Source organism: Larus michahellis, chromosome 6, assembly GCF_964199755.1.
Source record: "Larus michahellis chromosome 6, bLarMic1.1, whole genome shotgun sequence".
Classification (NCBI taxonomy): domain Eukaryota; kingdom Metazoa; phylum Chordata; class Aves; order Charadriiformes; family Laridae; genus Larus; species Larus michahellis.
The window spans coordinates 71,004,511-71,024,224 of NC_133901.1; the positions used below are offsets into that span (position 1 = coordinate 71,004,511).

The 19,714-nt window shown below is 41.9% G+C and overlaps 1 protein-coding gene across 2 annotated transcripts in view; it reads left to right on the top strand.

The window, feature by feature from the left end:
* Positions 1-17,649, top strand: part of DOCK1 (dedicator of cytokinesis 1) — a 324,129-nt gene extending 306,480 nt beyond the window's left edge. For both annotated transcript variants that reach the window (XM_074593014.1, XM_074593017.1), the window contains exons 50-52: positions 1,459-1,612; positions 5,786-5,931; positions 16,315-17,649. In XM_074593014.1, coding sequence (XP_074449115.1) covers positions 1,459-1,612; positions 5,786-5,931; positions 16,315-16,410 — 396 coding nt within the window. In that variant the 3' untranslated portion in view covers positions 16,411-17,649. The remainder of the gene's footprint in view (positions 1-1,458; positions 1,613-5,785; positions 5,932-16,314) is intronic.
* The last annotated feature ends 2,065 nt before the right edge of the window (positions 17,650-19,714 follow it).

Here is a 19,714-nt window from a genome sequence, read left to right on the forward strand (position 1 = left end):
AATTAGCAATGGGTTCATTATGGATTAGTGGTCTCCAAAGAGTTCATATTCCCTAGCAGAACCGTAATTTATGTGAAGCTTTAAGAAGAGGACCGAGCTTGTCAGTCACAGAAGTTAAAGTTTATTTGAGATGAGTAGCTACAGATCAGGCTAACTTGGTAACTTGATTCTCGTTGGGTTTTCTCTTGGTTCTGGCGTTGCAGCTTTCCTAATCAATTTGTGTGTTTTCCTTAGTTGCTTTTTTATAATTCTATGCTTCTGAGAAAGCGATTACTGTGCTTATGCATTCTACTAAAAATATACTTTAAAAGATGTTGAAAGAGGAAACCTTTGGAGTATTTACGACTTGAATTTTAGTATCAGGCACATTTCTGAAAGGTTACCCTGAGGTCTTGATGAACCTTGAAAAAAAAGTTGCATGCTTTATGGTCATTCATTTCTCCTAGAAGGGTCTCAGAGACACAGCCTTTTCTGCAAACCCTTTTAAGGTTTGTTTTCTGAAAATAAAAGGAAGCACTCGCACCTCATTTTACATTTCTCCTTCACAACATACTTTTTAAAAAAACATTGTGAAATGACAAAATTCTGCAGAAAAGCATGAATTGCTGCTGGCGTTTTCCGTTTGTCCTAATGCAGCACCTTGGATGTAATTCCCCTCTTAACTTCAGGCTGCTGCTCCATTTCCTGTCATCTCCTGGATATAAAAAATTCCTCTCTGCACTGCGATTACTAAAAATATGGGGGCTGGTGGGTGGGTAACAAACAGTAGAGCTCAGAATTAAAGTCAGTAAAAGGAATCACCTTAACAAAAGCATCGGTTGCCCATCAGATTACAAGTATCCTTTCAGGGTTTCTGATGGAAAATTTAAATGGACTCTGAAGCAGCCAGAGCAAAACGATAAGGATATTTCAGTGAATTAAATACAAGCACAAACAAGCACCATCAAGAACGTGTTTCTGGACAGATGATGCCTTTCTCAGAAGAGAGTTTGACCATGCAAATAATTAAAGAAATAAATAGTAAAAAGGAAGTAGAGCCACATGAGAAGAAAGAAAAGATTTTGAATGCTGCGTGATCTTGTGTAGGTTATAGACTTCCCTAACTGTTATTAAGCAAGACTTTGGGGAATTGGCTCATTGCTTCACAGAAAAATGTGCCAGGCTATGGGAAGGTGCGTGCATTAAGTCTCATTGCGATTCCTGGGAAGGAAGGCAGAACATGTGGAGCTCTGAAATATTGCCTTAAATCAGAAGCATTGTATGTTATCGTCACCCTATTACTGTTTAGGAGGTAGTGAGGAAAATGGGGCAATCCCAAGGTCTGCTGGTTGGTAACCACATGTATTCCTTTAGTGTCTCACCTTGATGACCCGCTTTGGTACGGGCCAGTATCTGCTTGTACTCGTGCCGTGCTGCAGTGAAACAAATAGAGTTGTCACTGGTTTTGTCCTTGTGCAGATCAGCCCACTAAGACCACAGAGACCAAAAAGCCAAGTCATAAACGTCATTTCCAGTGAAAGGCGTTTCTCCGTCTCGCCGTCGCCTCCCAGCTCCCAAGTGACGCCGCCCCCGATAACTCCACGGACAAAACTTTCATTCAGCATACAGTCCAGTAAGTCTTTAATTTTAATTAAATTTCATGTTGCTAGAATATTTTATGCAAAATAACTTCTAGTGGGGAGATGGTTTTTCTGAGCATTGCATTGCGCCTTGGTTTGAGTTCTTTGAGTTAGTCTTTTTGCCATCACCATGGGATTGCTTGCGGGAGCAGGAACTTACCTCTCAACGTCACACTCCTTGCATTTGCCAGTAAAAAATCTTTCAACCTTTTACAAAAGCAAGCAAAATTGTGACATTGAAAAAGTTTCGTTTTCCTTGTCATGTAATCATTAACAATTACTTAGGTATAGAGTAACTGTCAAAAATTAGTGTTGTACTGGATTCTGTATTGGATTTAGGGTATCTTGGAGCATAAAGGCTGAAAAAATAATCTTTCAGTGTAATTATACATTAAAAGAACTTTTATTTGCTACATAGTGAGTACAAGCCAGAGGAGGGAAAAAAAGTCAGTCTTTTTGATGTATTCTTTATTTGACACTGACATCTATCACACAGTTTTTCTGTAAAATATCATGTGTTTGCCTCATTCTTCAGGAATCCTTATCACAAAACTGGGGGTAATAACAACACCTATTTCTTTTACAATGCTGTTTACCAAAATCTGATTTTTCAGAGTTTTCAGTTGTTAGCATGTGACACATGCAAAAAATTTTCCTTTTGATACATGTACTCAAATGCTATTATAACAGTCAAGGAGGAGAATCGAGGATCAGTTTTAAGAAAAAAAATCTTATTTGATCAAGGTCCTTTAATTTTATTAGCTTTTTTTGGTACTTAAAAACTTTTCCCTTAAATAGTCAGTGTTTTGGAAAGTTCGTGTTGTCAACTCCAGATATAAGTCCTGTGAGCAGGAATGGGTTTAGTCTACAAATCTGCAGGAACAGAGTTGTCTTCTAAAAGGCATGTGGCTTTGTTTTAAAGACTTGAAATTGTTGGTTGCAAACATGCGGAAGAGGGATAAGCAAGTGGAAATCAATGCAGTTTCCTTTGTGTAGTCAGACACCCAAAACAAGTATTTTCATAATGGTGAGCTCTCTCCTTTCTTTACAGTTCTGATAGCCAAAACCTACCAGTGTGCTAAAAACTGGAAAAGAAGTAGAGTATATGTATTCCTGCAAAAAAATATTCCTTGAATTAGATTATTTCTTCCTGTATACATTTTATTAAGACTAAATTGATCTCTTTTTTAAAAAAAAACTGTCTGAAACTTACCTATTTCAGATAATATTTATGTCTTTATGCTGGAGATTTAGGGGTGTCCTGGAAAATAGGTTCAGCGTATTGAAAAATCCATGGGACTTGTTCATAATTGTTTGAGGAACTGTAGTGATAATTTTTTTCAGGAATTCCAAGGATAAAGAAGTTCCTTCAGTGCACAAATTGGCTAAAAGCACTTAATGGGTTGCTAAGCAATACTGCTTGCTTGTTAGCTGGCAGTTTAGGAGAATGGAGTGTAAAATTTGGTCATTAGGTTAAGAAGGAAAAAAAAGTCAACTGACTGATCTCTTGCCAGCTCAAAGATCTTCTCCGTGGCACATGTCCAGTAAAGAATAAATATTCAGCACATACTAGTCTGATGAAACACCTGGAGTAATGATAGCAAACCAGAAATGATGAGTAATTATTTCTAGAGTGACTGAGTTAGTGAGGGATATTTCAGCTGAACTGAGCAGGAGCAAATTAATGGATCTGTAGCAAATAGATCTTCTTCAAGCATGACTGAAAATTCCTGAAGTTTGTGTTCGATACCCGTTTGCGCTGTAGGGTAGATGACTCTTGGATTTCATGAAACTGTGTGGGAGATGAGCTGGTATGGGAAAATAATTTTTTTCACTGTAGAATATCGTTGTTCTACTAAATAGTTTGCCAGGCTGAATGCAAATATGTTGTTAATGTATATTATGAACTCTTCATGTGGATGGAAATACTCTGTGCACAGTTATAGGGATTTATTGCTATCTTACAAAAGGATGAGGTTGTGAAGGGGCCGCGTACAAGCTGTAGGAACAGAGCGGGGACTGCAGAAAATCAGAGCTGTAACAGGAGCTGGGGAACATAAGGAAAGGGACAGAAGCAGAGCAGGACACAGTTGCACGCACAGTTGGTGACCATCCAGGTTGTTCAGAGTATTGCAGATGTTAAAGTAGAATTGCCTCCAGACATTGGTTCCTCTGCAGCTCTAGTGAAAACATTGCTCACCTGCCCTTCCATGGATCTTCCGAGCGTCAACCTTGAAGAAACAAAGGGTTTCTGAAGCTCCTAACAAAATTTGTCTTACCATCTTCTTGGTAGAAACTACTAGTCTACATGTAGTGGCTTAGATGAAGTAAGTAGATACTGTAATGTCATGTAAGATACATAGATTAAGTGTTTGGGGTGTTAAATTGGCTTTATCTTTGGGTAATAGTGAGTTATTATTCTCAGTTTCCTCCCAAGGAATGTATATAGTGGGACCTAAACCCAGGCACTGCTTACAGTAAATACTGAAAGAAGGTTTCCCTCTCTGAAGCAGGATTGAAGGTTCTGCTGAAGTTCTAGCTAAAGCTACAACTCTAAAGAAAATGCCATTTTTCCAGAATTACCCTAAACTGCATGGAAAAAACCAAATACAAATACAGATGGATGTATAGATAGATAGATGGATGGATGGATGTGTAGTTGTGGATGAGATGTGTAGGATGTATGTCAAGAAACTCTTTTGTGAGGTGTACAGTCTCAAATGCCCATGATCTATAGGTATACAGCATGGCCGGAAAATCCATACAAAATGAACACGGAAGTTCATTTGCAGCATCAATATTTAGTTACAAATGCATGACATTGTTTTCCAGTTACATGTTTAATGACATGAGCTTGACAGAAGTAGATTCTGATGCAGATATTTAAAGGAAAGTATTACGAATATTTGGGGAATGGAGAAATCCTGTATGTCTGGAAAAGGAAGGATGAAAAACAGGAGCAATGTGATGAGAAGTTCAGGTCTTAGAGGGCAAACAACACTTTTCAGTCTGATGTAGAAGGAAAACACTAAAAATTTGAAGTCCCAGGATGGAAAATATTCTTCTTCCTGGCAGAGTTGAAAGTTCAAGTGAAAGGATGAAGAGTAAAATTACAGTTTTCAGTGATAAATCAATACAGCCACCTTAGAGTTAAATTGTGTTAGTGAGAGGCCATTTTAGAGAACAATAAAAGAGCGCTTTTTGTAAGATATTGATAGGAACCTTGCAATAAAAATATCTGCATAAACGAGTCCTCCACTTGTTTCACAAATCACCCCAGTAAAATAAAAATAACCTTTTTTCATTTCCTAAATGAAAACACTTCCCTAATTTATCAAAAATAAATTAAGTGTCTTATCTCGTAGAGCTCACGGTGGGTTTTGCCTGTGTTAAAATGACTGAATTACCCTGAAATGCACCGTGGGTGGATTTCTACACAAAAACCTATGTATCACTCAGGCCTCAATAAACTTTATTGTCCCTCAGGCTGTTCGCCTTTACAGCACGTACCTGCCAGGATTTATCTGCTAAGAAAAGGGAACTTTCTACCCAGCAAACAGTAATAATAAATGTGTTGTACTTTCTCTTATGTGATTTTATTTACTCAACAACTAATGACTGCTCGTTTATTATAGTTAGCCGGCGTTTGAATTTTTTTGAGAGAGATGTAGTTAATTATAGGCTTCCATTTGTGCATTTTATTAACATCGGGCTTTTATTTTACTGATGGAAAGTAAATAAAGCTCAGCTCGTTTATATTTTCTTACTGCACTTACCAAAACTTCTGTTGTGTGCAAGGGTGTAAATGCAGAGCTTATAGCTGAGAGAATTATATTTGCTGAACTATGAATATTTTGGCATGGAATCTGAAGTAAAAATTATTTTCTATTAAAAAGAGGGGATCATTCAAGAATTTTGAGTGTATCCTAAAAACTTGCCCAGTGTGACTCCACAGTGCATACTTCCAGTCGATGCGGGGGCTGGTTCATTTGTTCTACTTTCCCTCATTAGATGAGCTGCAGATAATTACAGAGGCGGTGAAGAGCAGACAAAGATACCGCGTGTGCAGTGTTATCGCAGTATCAATGCCGCAAGAATTGACATGGTCGGCATCTTTGGATTCGATGCAGTTATTGGAGAAGTTAACTCGGTGTTGATTTTTACAGATCTGGAGCTGAATGGGATGTCCAGCTCCGACATCTCCGACGTTCCTCCTCCTCTGCCTCTCAAAGGAAGCATGGCCGATTATGGGAACCTCATGGAAAGTCAAGACTTGATCAGCCCGACGACCTCCCCCCCTGCCCATCAAAGGGTGAGTCCCAGAGCGGATGAGCATTTTATGCAATTTTCTTTTGCTTTTGTACTTTGAACAATCCACAGCAAGATGTGATCTTGCTCGTGGGCGTGCCAGCAGATCCTGAAATTTCTGCCGTTGCAAACAAGGGTCTGGAGTATGAGGGAAAGGCGTTGCTGGCGAGGAGCAACCTGAAGGGAGGTTGGACTCATTCTGGTGGAGAAGACCAAGCAAAATGTTGTTAGCTGTGTTGGTGAGGGAGCTAAAACTGGCAGGATGTAGTCTCAGCAGCAAATTAGATTTAATAGCCTTTCAATCCTGTCTCAGGAAAGGAAATAAAATATGTACCTGACATCTTTCCGTTCTGGAGCTCCGGCCTGCCGGCATTCAATCGCCACTTGTTTCCTAGAGGCAAACACACGTGCCCCCTTTGAGGGAAGGAGCTCAGAAACACTCTTCATCATCAACAGGATTTTCAGCTTTCTGAAGAAAATACACTTTTTCAACTTTGTTTCCTGTATCCTGGAAGCTTTTAAAAATAATTTGGTCCTTTTCTTTCAAGCAGCACTTTTGAGAAGGAGCATTTATTTCCTTTTTGAAGAAAAAAAAAATATGTTTAAAGAGGTTTTCTTTTCTTTGACTCCGAAATGTGTAACTTTGGCCAAGCTGTTACTTTGTGGAGAAATTCGCAGCGGTAACGATTCTTTTTTGTTTGCAGAGGTATCTTCCAGGATTTCTCAGAAGTTCATCGTTCAAACGAAATTCTGTTGATTAATTTGCTTTTCAGTAAATTCCATGGTTAGAGAAAGCATTTTTTATCTCAGCAAGAAAGAGTCAGGCAGGAATTTAGTTTTATCTCTGGGAATAGTCTTGTTTAATGCAGGCGATCACAGTGCGCAACAGTACACAATTCTGGCTTTTTCCATGGTTGCAATTGTAGCTGTGTTGTTGCAGGAATTTAGTATTTTCAGGCTAAATGGGGAAAAAAAATAGATATAGAAGTAACTTCAGGAATGTGAGTAGTGTTAATCAAAACACATTATATGCATATATTGAAAAAATCTCTATTCCCATCATCTCTTCCATAGTTCTTCCCCACGTCTGGATGGTTTTAGTAAATATTTTCTCTAAATTTTTTTGTGAAACTCTTTTCCTCTAATTTCCGTCGAAGTATACTAAGCTCTTACCTATTTCCCTGGCTCCTCTCTCAGGGGCCAGCTCCCACTTGACCTGAATACAGACCTCTAAGTGGAAAATTACAGGCTGTACAGAAGGGCTGCCGGGAGTTTTGTCTAAGGAATCCACCTTCATGAAGAAACCGGAGAAATTCAAATTAGCTTTCAAATTTCTTGAACTCCTTCCTGTATGAGCTCCAGAGCACTAAATTCCTTTTTTTTATATATACTGTAAGTTTTAGGTCATGGTGGTAGCTCAGGATTGTTACCGTGAGTTCAATTTTTAGCTAAAAAGCACTAATTGGGAATAAAAATCCCAATAGCCATCTTTTACCATTCCTTGTGAGGCTGTTTGAAGGGGTGTCCACTCAGTGGAGAAATGCTAGATATTTTCTGTCCTACTAGCAAATGCCACCATGCTGCGATGGTTAGAGCCCAGACCTGAAGAGGACTCAGGTTCCAGCCTAATCTCGTTGCTATTGAAGATGTGACCTCGCGCGGCTCCTCTGCCTGTCAGGAGCAGGGTTTCTGCATCGTTAAGTGGAAGTTCATAAAAATAGTAGCAATATGCTCCCTTGTTTTTTTGCAAAGTTTTATTCCGGTCTTAATATTTTTTCCTCTTTTCAGACTTCACTGCTCAGACTAATTTTTTAAAAAAAATATATTTTCAGTTGTAGAAATGAGCCCCATTGTTCAACATTGACTATTGAAGGAGCTCAGGGTTTAAGGAGACCTTAGAGATGCAATCAAATATAATAAAAATTTTCTTCAGCATTGTATTTTTGTAAACTTTCCAAGATACGGGAATATAGTTTCAAAGTCTGAAAAATGGATCTAAAGCAGGTTTGTCACAAAGCCCCCTGTATTAGTCTTAAAATTAATTTTAGGAAAGGCTTCTAGTCTTATAACAATCACTCTGCACATTTATTTCATCAGGCTTGTAGGAAGGAAGCTGTTAAAGAACATAAAGAAAATGAGCAGTGCTGGGCATGAAAGATCAGATGGGTAAATTCTTATTACTGCTGTGATTAAATCCCACTCCACAGTTTTTAATGCCTTGTGTTTCATGGGTCAAATAGCTACATACTTCATAACTTTATAATTCTCTGCCTAGTAAACTGGTCATCTTTTAAATTACACGTGCTTTGTATCAGTGAAGAAAAGTCAGTAAAAAATATTATAGATAATCTTATCTTAGTAGCTTTCATACTGTTAATGTCTCCTTCTATGAGAAATTACTACATGGTTCACTCTGGTTGTCTTGCAGTTATGAAAACCGAAAAAAAACGCGCTGTAGTGAACTGAAAAGCATGCAGTGAAAAATGCATCAGGAAATACTTCAAACTGCAGGCAATAGTGTCATTCAGTGTCTGAGACAGTAGTCTTAGATTATTTGGAGTCGACTATTAACTTGGTCTACCTTAAGTCTTTTATCCAAGCGATCATCTAATTATGATTTTCGGATTGTCCTCTCATTCCTTGTTAACTGCGATACCCTTATATATATTTTCTTGCACTGTATGATTTGTTCTGCTAAAAATGTTTTTAATAATATATGGGAACATAAAAAAAGAAGTCTACGACTCCTGCAAGGATTATTATTACATCAAGGGATTCCTTTAGGCACTTCTCATTCTTTATGGGTTCACCCGTACCCTTGCATACAAATCAACTGCCTGCTTAGTATTCAAAGCAAGAAGGGAAACTCAAGGAAAATAGACAAAGGAGCACTTAGATTTATAATATCGGCCATAACACTTAGTGAGCATCAGATAATGGTTTGGATGAGATGATCTCGATCAATCTGGCGTAGATGGAGAACTTGGCAAGGAGGGATAGAGGTGCATAATCATAGAATGGTTTGGGTTGGAAGAGACCTTAAAGCTCATCCAGTGCCACCCCCTGCCCTGGGCAGGGACACCTCCCACCAGCCCAGGTTGCTCCAAGCCCCGTCCAACCTGGCCTTGAACCCCTCCAGGGATGGGGCAGCCACAGCTGCTCTGGGCAACCTGGGTCAGGGGCTCACCCCCCTCACAGCAAACAATTTCTGCCTCACATCTCATCTAAATCTCCCCTCTTCCAGTTTAAAACCATTCCCCCTCGTCCTATCACTACATGCTCTTGTAAAAAGTCCCCCTCCAGCTTTCCCGTAGCCCCCTTCAGATAATGGAAGGCCACAATAAGGTCTCCCCAGAGCCTTCTCTTCTCCGGGCTGGACACCCCCAACTCTCTCAGCCTGTCCTCACAGCAGAGGGCCTCCAGCCCTCGGATCACCTTCGTGACCTCCTCTGGCCCTGCTCCAACAAGTCCATGTCCTCCTTGTGCTGAGGAGTCCAAAGCTTGACACAGCACTGCAGTGGGGTCTCAGGAGAGCCGAGTAGAGGGGCAGAATCACCACCCTCGCCCTGCTGGCCACGCTTCTGGCCATGCTGGACCAGGATGGTCTCGTGTGTCTAACAGCAACGGCGCTTATTTTGACTCTCTGGGATCCTGTTGCAGGAGGAGTTACTCAGACTGGTTATTTGGATGCAACGGAAGTGTTTACACAGAAGGAATAATCCAGGGGATTTTTCATGTGTTGCGATGCACATACTGCAGTGCTGATCATTATCTCTTATGTTGGCCACAGTGAGCAAAAAATGACCTTAAAGGCCAAATGTGCTGTACTCGTGGACAGCTGGAAACCCGGCTGAAACTAAGGAGGCAGCAGGTGATTAGGGAGCACTACTTCAGGGTTCGCAATTGTTCCTTCTGATGTTATTTCTCAGGAGAAATTCCTCCCCAGAGTGCCTTACGCGGCCCCCTGGCTCCATCCCCACGAGCTGGGGCTGAAGCCTCTGAGCATTGTGGTGCCACCTCCCCAGGACCCCCACCGCTGGTTTGGTGGCCCAAGGCTTGCTGTGAGCTCGCTTACTGCGGCAGCAGGAGGGCAGTCGTTAGCAACATTATCTCATGGAGATGTTGGAAAAAGGGAAATTAGAAAAAGTATATTATTAATCCATTATGTTGAATTAGAAAGTTGACTTTGTGGGCTGCATTTGCTCACAAATGGAAATAAATGTCTCCTCTTCTGTCTGATCCTCCAGATTTTTAAAAACAGGCTCTCTGACCCAAGGCTTTCCATGATGCATAGAAGTGTACAATGTGCCCCCCCCAAAAAAATATATTAGGTTTTATTTACCATCTGATCATTCTTTTTGCCTGCTGGAGGTGGGAGGCATCTCAAACCCTTCCTCCAGTGCAGTCTCCACCACCTCCCACCTCGGCTGGGCTGGGCTTTGGCGGGTTAAGCTTTTGCCAAGCAAAGAGTTTCTAAAAAGCTCACAGTCACTTTTTAATAAGTCTCAAAATCAATGGACTGCCACTGCTTATTACAGGATTTTGAGTGAAAAATGTGTTCTTCTGCTGTCTGCCCGGAGATATAGAGCCCGTGATGCGTCCCTGAGCAGCACCCTTGATTTCGTTTGGGAAAGGGCTGTGTCGCTGCCCTCAGCGCGGCACGGGATCGAGCGCCGGGTTTTGCTCTGCCCGATTGGAAGTGCATTTTTTTATCGCTCTCGCAGGGCCCAGACCTTCAGTAAGAAATACAGTTTCGGGCTGGAGTCTAAACCTAATTCTGAGGGTATTGCTCATAACTATTGGGGTCTGCTTGTGTACGGACCGGAGCAGAAATACCATGCTTTTGAAAATCGACTTAGCCAGCGCGCTCTGAAATACTAATAGCCTCTGCATGCAGAAATGTGGTTCGACAGAGGGAAAATCACATTAGCCGTACATTAACACAGCTGGCACGCACCAGGAGCAAAGCCCTCCCCGCATGAGGGGTGCAGACCTCCGCGAGGTCCGGTTCTGCCCCCCATCTGCTGCTGTCTCCCTCACGGGAGCATCCTCCAAGGGAACGTCCCACCGCTGCCCCAGCTGGAGTCCTGCCAAAAAAAAATGTGGGGAAAATCTGAGATACCGATTCGGGGCAATTCAGTGTTGCCCGTTTTGAGGGATCTTTCACCAAGGCCAGGTTGGACGCGGCTTTGAGCTACCTGGTCTTGTGGAAGATGTCCCTGCCCAGGGCAGGGGATTGGAACTAGATGATCTTTAAGGTCCCTTCCACCTTAAACCATGATTCTATGATTCCTGTTGCCCAAGGAGGAGTGCTTAGCACTCGGGGATGGGAGCACACTCTGCAGGAGGATTCAGAAAATTACTTTCTCTTATCAAAGTATGCTCCAGCAAGGGCAGCTAATGGCCGGGACACAAAGTCAAATGCAGCTCTAGTAGATGAAGTATGACAGCAGAGTTTAAGCAGTCATTTTCCATGGGTTACCTGCAGTATTTGCCACATAACTTTGCTCCCTGGGTCAAACAGCCAATTAGCTTAAACTGTCTATAATGTGATTCAAATTAGCGGAGTTGGGTTGATCTCTCCACTGGCGCATTATCGCTCTTTCAGAATGGGAGCATTTTTCCTCCAAGACCTCACATGATGTGTTATTTTTCATTGCGGCTGTTAAATAAGCGAGTTGCTGCTTGTCAGGCGACTCGGCTCCGTGCTAAAAACAACGGTGTAAGCGAGAAGGAGCAACTCAGAGCTCAGCGTTCGGAAGGGTTTGCACAGTCCTGTGTAGCTGCTCGCCTGTATACGTCTCATTTCTGCTGCTTCTGACCTAAATAGATCTGTTAATCCTTCAAACTAAAGCGTTTGTGGTTGGATCTCCATAGCTTGTCATGTTGATGACCATTTAATTTCAAAGAAAAATAGTTACACGGGAAGAAATCCCTTACAGTGTCACAAGGACCATTTTTGGGAATCAAATTTTATTTGTTGGGTTTTTTAATAGTATTTTCTGATTAAAAAAACCCGTTCCCGTATCTTATTTTTCTTCTTCACAGAGTAAAAAAAAAATACTTTTTTTTTCATCTTCTTTAATTGATTTTTTATTGCATCCTGAACATGTATAGAGTAGTGTATTTTAGTATTTTATATCTCTAAGAGAATGGAGACAAATGTTTTTAAGCCTGATTCTTTTCTGTATCAGGAACAAAAAAACAAACAAATGGGAGCAATTTCATGTTTGAAGCAGAAGGAACAGATTGCTTCTGTGTTGCAGATGTGCCTTTTACATAAGGTTTCTGCTTCCCCTGAGGTACCCGTGAGTCAAGGATTCTGCCCAAAATAGGTTTGAATGTGAACCAGCAGTCTCTATCATTATGTCAGAAAGTAGAAACAGGCTTCAGGATTCGGCAGGTTCACAATTAACCACTGAAATACAAATGCGAACTCTGCAAAGCAGTTCTTAATTAAATGTAAAGTCAAGGGAAACTCTGTTTTGTATTTCAAAGTTTCGAAGGGGAAGCGCAGCAAAATGAGCTTCTGAGCCTAATAATGATTTTTTGAGCGTGATATTAAAGGGAGAGAGAAAGTGGGCTTGAATTTCTTCCTGTGCTGGAATAAAAGGGAGCGTGTCTGGGCCCTGGGAGTGATGGCTGGGTTTGGAGTCGCACCAGTTCCATATTGGCACGTTTTGTCGTGCTGATTTCTCAATAACGTTGCCCTGACGAGCATTACATGTCCTACTTAATATATTCATTGGTAGCTTATTATATAAATGAACATGTACTAAATTTATCCGACTTTCTAATGGAAATTGTAAATTCAATTATAATAATTACCTACCTATCTCTGTTATTTCTTTCTGCCTAATTTGCTTGCAGAATCTAAGCTCTGGTAGGTTTTGCGCTTGTTATTTATAGCATATATATTTAGCTTACTCTCATTGTATTTGCATTGTATCTGCTCTTCAGAAGCAGGTTTTCAGGGATAATTTGATTGTTCTCTGATCAATATGAAGGGCTCATTTGTTTGAGAAATGCCTTTGATCTAATTGAATTGAGAAATATTGCCAATATACTGTTACTTAAATTCAAAATGGATTTTTACAAATGATGCTATCAACAGAGTTAGTTTTTTCTAGTGATAAATATGAAGTTAAAGATATCACCTGAGAGCAAAGCACTGAGGCAATTTTTATGTTTTGTAATGTATTTTAGAGGGGCACCTGGTTTATTCAGTTTCGAAATTAATGTCATCTCCGTGAGGAGTTCCTGCATGTTGTACGCTGATGTTCTGCAGACCACCAGCATGTCCCAGGGTTTGCCCAGAGCCCCAGCCTGGATACAGGACTGTAACTAAGCACTTTTACGAAGATCTTGAAATCTGCAGGTGGCGATTGAATGTGTGAGGCCACATAACATTGACAGTCCAGCACTTACTCAGGTGCCTTAGTAGGGATTCAAGAGCTGACTTAACATACCAGGTTAAGGAGAGTATTTGGTCAGGTAGAGGAAAGGTTTAATGGTTCCCATTGTAATACTTACAGACAGATCAGCAGTGGCATTTTATTTAAAAAAAAACCAAACACCAAAACAAAAAAAATAGCTTCAGTTTTGCACTTAGTAAAAGAAAATTCTTATTTTATCTGCTTTTCCTATTGGTCTGTTGAGTTGGTTTTCCGACTCGGAGATGACTGTGTCCCACTCTAAGCCAGGAATGCAAAGCGCAGGGGTTTGAGCCTGCTCTGGAAGATGAGAGGCCTTACCCTTGCCCAGCAGGGTCTGCTTGACGTGTGCATTTCAAGGAGCGTTCCCTTTCAAGACTCAAGCTTTTGAATGATTTGGTTATATCTGCAAATGAGTTAGGATAAACTTAACCAGCCAGTGAACTGAAGTCTTCGTGGCCAAATACGTTCAGTCCGGACCTCATAGGTGAGCAGGAGGCTTCCCCCGGCAGAGGGGATACAGCTTTCCACCTCCAGGCTCTTGCTCTTGGTCCGGGGTTTCTTATCCAGGAGCAGATTAAACCCAGTTGATTCCTAAGTTGGGAACAAGGCGTCCTGTAAGCAGGGAGGGAGGAGGGAGCTGAGAGGGTGGGTGGTGGTGGGTTGGTTCTTTGGACCAGCTGTGTGGGACAGTGGCAAAATGGAGAGACGAGCTCAGGGCTCGGCTTAACCAGTGACCGTTTGGGATCCCTGTGCGTTTGCCGGGGGGGAAAGCTGGGAGGAATGAGGAAAGCTGTAAAACAGATTGGGAAGTATTTCTTTCCAGGAAAATATTCCAGCAAAAGTCCAGCCTTCCTGGCTCTGCCAGTATGCGGTCTTACATTTCGATTTAGTCTATGATTCGTTAGACTATCTGGTAAAAGCTCTGGATTTATAACTTCGTGCTGTCTTAAAAGCTGCTTTGAAGAGGACACACGGTTACCTTAAGGATACCTTTTCCCTTCTACTCTGATACACCTCTGAAAAGTGACTGTCCCCCTGTACTGTGCACTGGTGAGGCCCCACCTCGAGAGCTGTGTCCAGTTTTGGGCCCCTCACTTCAGGAAAGACACCGAGGGGCTGAAGTGTGTCCAGAGAAGGGCAACGGAGCTGGCGAGGGGTCTGGAGCACAAGTCCTGTGAGGAGCGGCTGAGGGAGCTGGGGGTGTTCAGCCTGGAGAAAAGGGGGCTGAGGGGAGACCTTCTCGCTCCCTACAGCTCCCTGAAAGGAGGGGGCAGCCAGGGGGGGTCGGGCTCTTCTGCCAAGGAACAGGTGATAGGACAAGAGAGAATGGCCTCGAGTTGCACCAGGGGAGGTTTAGACTGGATATTGGGAAAAATTTCTTCACAGAGTGGGTTGTCAAGCATTGGAAGAGGCTGCCCAGGGCAGTGGTGGAGTCACCATCCCTGGAGGGATTTAAAAGCCGGGTGGACATAGTGCTGAGGGACATGGTTTAGTGGTGGTTTTCACAGTGTTGGGTTAACGGTTGATGATCTTCCAACTTAGACGATTCTATGATTCTCTGAAAACTCGCAGTCCCTAGATTATAGCAGTGTTAGGAGGCTCCTGGGCTGCTTCTGCCTCGCGGCAGAGGAAAGTCTGAAATGTCCTGGCATCACCCTGAACCACACTTCTTTTTGGATAGCAGCTTCGAGTATCGAAGGATACTCGAAGGAACAGGCTTGTTTTGGACATACTTCCACGTGGTTTATCAGTTGCTTGTATACTAGTTTCTTACAGTGATTGAGAAATCATCAGTTATTTTGTCCAAGACATCAATAAAAGTTGGAATATGAGTATCAAGATTGCAAGTGCAGTATGTGCGAGGTAACACTAAGGCATTTCACATGTTTGAAGTGGTTTTGTTGCAGTGATGAAGGAAGTTGGGCAGAGTCGGTGTGTGTGTCGTAGGGTTTCCAGCATTAGCACCTGGAGCCAGCGGTGTGGGGTGGGTGAGGTGGGACGGGTGCGCCGGGACACCCCAAGTAGAAATGGAAAAGCATCATTATATGTGGAGGAAAACGAAAGGTGGTGGCTGGCTGAGCACGGCAAGAATCTTAGGAAAAACCAAGATTTTTGGGTTTATGAGCATTTATGTGGTTTGACACTGCAGTACGGCCCCGGTGCAGCGATGGGAAAACTAACGGCTGTACAGCCAAAATGCTGTAGAAAAACGAAGTGTGTGAGCAAATTGCAGTGTTCTCAAGCTCTTTCTGCAACAGATTTTATCATATATATGATTGAGCATTATGGAAAAAAGTCTTAATTTCCATAATGACTTTTTTAATTTGTCCAATTAGCCGGTGAATCTAACCAAGGGTGCTCTTGTTCTGTTGTATGACATACAAAGTGATTTAAAATATGTATATTTGAACAGTCTGGATTTCTGTTTTGAATATTTTAATTATAACTGAAAGTGTAATAGTAAATTGCAAGGTACTTATCTCTTTAAACGGTTTCCTTTTTTTTTTTTTTAATTATTTGTGTTCTAAATTTGAAAAATACAAAAATAATGGAAAAGCAATGAAGCTGTGGCTTCAACTTGGCTTTTAAGCTCTGTAGTGCATGGAGGCTTGAGGGCAATCGATACAGAGCAAGAAATCAATATCCTATCATGATATAAAGTGGGGAATGATAAACTTCTCCAGTGCTTTCCAAAGATTTTTCCTGAAATACCGAGCTAGTTAATTATGAAACTTTGAGAGATTTTTTTTCATTGTCAAAAGTCAAAGTTATATTTTAAGCTAATGGCCAAGAGCATTTGGTATTCAGAGTAGCAAACTCTGCGGAGAAGCTTTCCGGAGTCAGAGGGCTACAGACTCACCCGCTGTCTCTCGCAGGTATGTGTGAACCAGCGAATGCCGCAGAATTCCGTTCTTTGCTAACACCGTTTCTTCAAAATTGGTTTCTTCCAGCACCTGCCGCCTCCGCTGCCCAGCAAGACTCCCCCGCCTCCACCTCCAAAGACAACTCGGAAGCAAACGTCTGTTGACTCTGGGATTGTCCAGTGAAGAAGGAAGCGATTTTTCCAAAGATAAAGCTGTAACAATTCATTTACCTAAGTATTTTATGGTATATAATGTTTACCTCATTCAGGCGTGCAGTATCTAACATTTAGTGCAATGACTCTAACTCCGTAAGAAATCCATTTCTAGCTGTGTGTCGGAAACAACACTACGTCACCCCTCCTGCTGGGGTCATTCCCTCCCGTAACTTGAACGAAATCTGGATTTCTACTTGAGACCGGGAGGCGTTCATCAACTGACAGTACCCTCTTCCTAAACCTTCTCCCTGCTTCTTCCGAATAACTTCAGGCACATAGGTAGCTGTGGAGATTAAAATGAGAGTTGAATATTTTGTACCTAAAAGCATTTAGGTAGCTATTGGAGTTTAAAGTGAGCTGAGTGTTTTGTACCTAATCTCAGTGTATATAGGAACGGATGACGATATTCACATTGAATTCAGTGCACGTTGGAGTAGGCTCCACAGTTAGGAGAAGCTGCCGTAGGATTCCCCCAAAAAACGGTTCTGCCCAGGGCTAAAAATCAGACTTATTGTGAAATGTGCCTTCCCTTTAATTGTTCTGTGTTACAAATAAACTGATTGCTAATGGGCTTTGTAAAATCAGGCACTGGTGATCGGTCGTTTCCATTTTCATTCAGTTGGCCCTTCCTCTGGGCGTAAATCAGCAGGTAAAGCGAGGAAGGCTTTTAGCTGCCGATGGGCACCAGCGTGTAGGAAAAGAAACGGAGTAGGCAGATAGGAGAGCCCTGGTCATTCTGAACCTAGCGGCTGAGAGCAAGAATGGGAAGAGCTTCTTCTTTTCTTCTTTAATGTGTAATATTTCATGTGGATTAGGATGAACTGAACGGAATCACTTTGTCCTTGTGCCATCATTCTGTACAGCGTTTGTATATATGATGGTTTTTAGAATGTTTTAATTTTTATGGTGCCTGCTTTTCATGTAATAATGAATTAATGTACCTGCAAAGAATGCCTTACGTATTTTTAATTTCCTAATTGCTGAAAGTGTAAAAAGAAAAAAAAGGCAATTTTTTTCCAGATATTAGGCTCTGAGAAATATTGGACGATGATGGGGTGGGGTGTTGGGAGGGAGGAAGGAAACTAACTTTATACTCTAGCATTTTTTATTGTCATCGCTCTTTCGTTTTTTACTATCTACAGTCTTTTTACTCTTACGGTAGATTGTTTTTAAATATACCACTGACTCAAAAAATAAAATATTATTTTAAAAACTTGTCTATGAAAATGGATACGTTTCCTTGGTATTTTTGGTCCTCATTGCAGAATTTCAGGAACTGTTGCACTCTCTATAGAGCTACGTGTAGACTTAATTTCTTTTTTTTCTGAACGGATTTGCGGGAGCCTGTGATAAAACTGCAGCGTTCCATAGTACGGGTGTGCTCCTTCCTGCATGTTTGTAGTGCTGAGACAAAACACACATCAGCACTAGAAACATCCAGCTTTTTATGCTGTCAGTATTCATAAGGGTGGCTTACTCATCTTTAAGTTATAAGTTACCTGTTGCTGAACATTGCAGAAAACCGATGAGTTCTAGGTAATATTTTCTACCTCAAGTAGCTGCTACCTGATGCGAGTAGCAGGCAGAAGCATGAGTTTACACAGCAGTAAAGCAAAAATGTTGTTACAAAGGCAGAAAGATTGTCCTTCTCATATTTAGCGGCTCAAATGGTCAATTATATATTCTCATGATTTTGCCTTAAACCACTGAGTCGCTTTGGATCAAATGAACCCACTTTTTCTTGCCGTGTGAGATAACAGCAGCTACCGGAGCGTCTCAGAATTTACTGTTTGATATTGTCCTACAATTCCCTATTTGCTTTATTATTACTATAACCTCCATTCAAGAGGAACAAGCTGGGAAGGATTCTTAGCTCCCGTCGATCAGATATTCTTTCTGTAGACGGTCAATAACATATTACAACTTTAATTCTGTAAGCCTTTCATTTAATTGAAAATTGCTTTAGAGACTGTTCTTGTTACTGCGCGGGAGATTGTGCTGGGATGCTGGTGAGTTTTCCTCTTTTCTGTTCCATTTATTTTCTAAAGGATAGGAAGAGGCTTTCACGTGGACCTTTATCTGGATGCTTGTAACTTGTATTTCTGATAATGTGTTTGTTTTCACGCGTCCTTAGCAAATTCCTGTGCTCGTGCAAGTGTTATAATTTGGCCCTGCAAGACTCCTCAGACAAGAACTGTGCTTTCAAATTGGTCCTGCAGTACGAACTCAAAAGCTCATACGTGTGTATGTTTTACGAATACCCAAGCAGAGACTGGGAATTGAAAATCAGACTCTCAGATTCATTTTCAGACCCAAATTGTCACCATTTTTACAGGCTTAACCAGCTTCTAGGCTGTAACTCGTATAAAAACCAGCCAGAACGAATCATTACCCTCCTCAAAGTGTTGTAAAAACACACTTCAGCAAATCCAGAAACTAATTCAGTTACAGTCTCTAAGCAGTGAACACTCCTGCGAAGGCTGTTATTTTTCCTGCAGTCTGCCCTCTTCCTTTGTACCCCTTGGCGTTGTGTCACAGCATCCCAATGCGATGTGAATTTCATGGGACATAGTTTGCAACAAAGCTGAGCCAACGTAGAAGAGCTTGATACGAGACAACACAGAAAAAGAAGGTTGTTTAACTTTACCCAAAGTGGTAAAATTACACTTACTCTGTCATGCTCACGTCCTCACAAGGGTCGAGGCACGTGTGCCCAAGTAATGGGTCCAGAGTTGCTTGCGGTCACGCAGAGGACAAGAGGTACCTGCTGTGAAGGCCACATCCCATCTCCTGCGTTATTCTGAGGTTGGTGAACACATGCTGGTTTGTTGGATGTGCCCTTGGTTCCCTTTGGGAGTTGGTGGTGACTGTGATCTCCTGTCCCTTTAGTCTGTCCTACTTCTGTGGGAATTCATTAGGCAGCACTCGATGGTTTCACTGTCTCTTGTTTCCCTGCCTGGTGAGGATGCTGTACAGTTCCCGGGATGCTCTTCATCTTCCCACCATCATCCCTTAGTGGCCTCGGGCAGTCTTTTGCTTTCCCCACCTCGATGCCTTGAGTAGCTGCGTGTGGATACGGTGGGATTGGGATGACCTGGTCCAGCTGCCGCTGCTTTATCCTCCTGTCTGCCCTCCTGGTGCCTCCACGCCCAAAGGTCCCCATTCAGACTGTCATTCAGATCCATATTCCTGCTACAGGAGGATGCTGAGTGACAGCAGCATGCCGAAGGGTGACCCCTCCATGTCTGCCATAGTAGACCATGTCCAGGGCA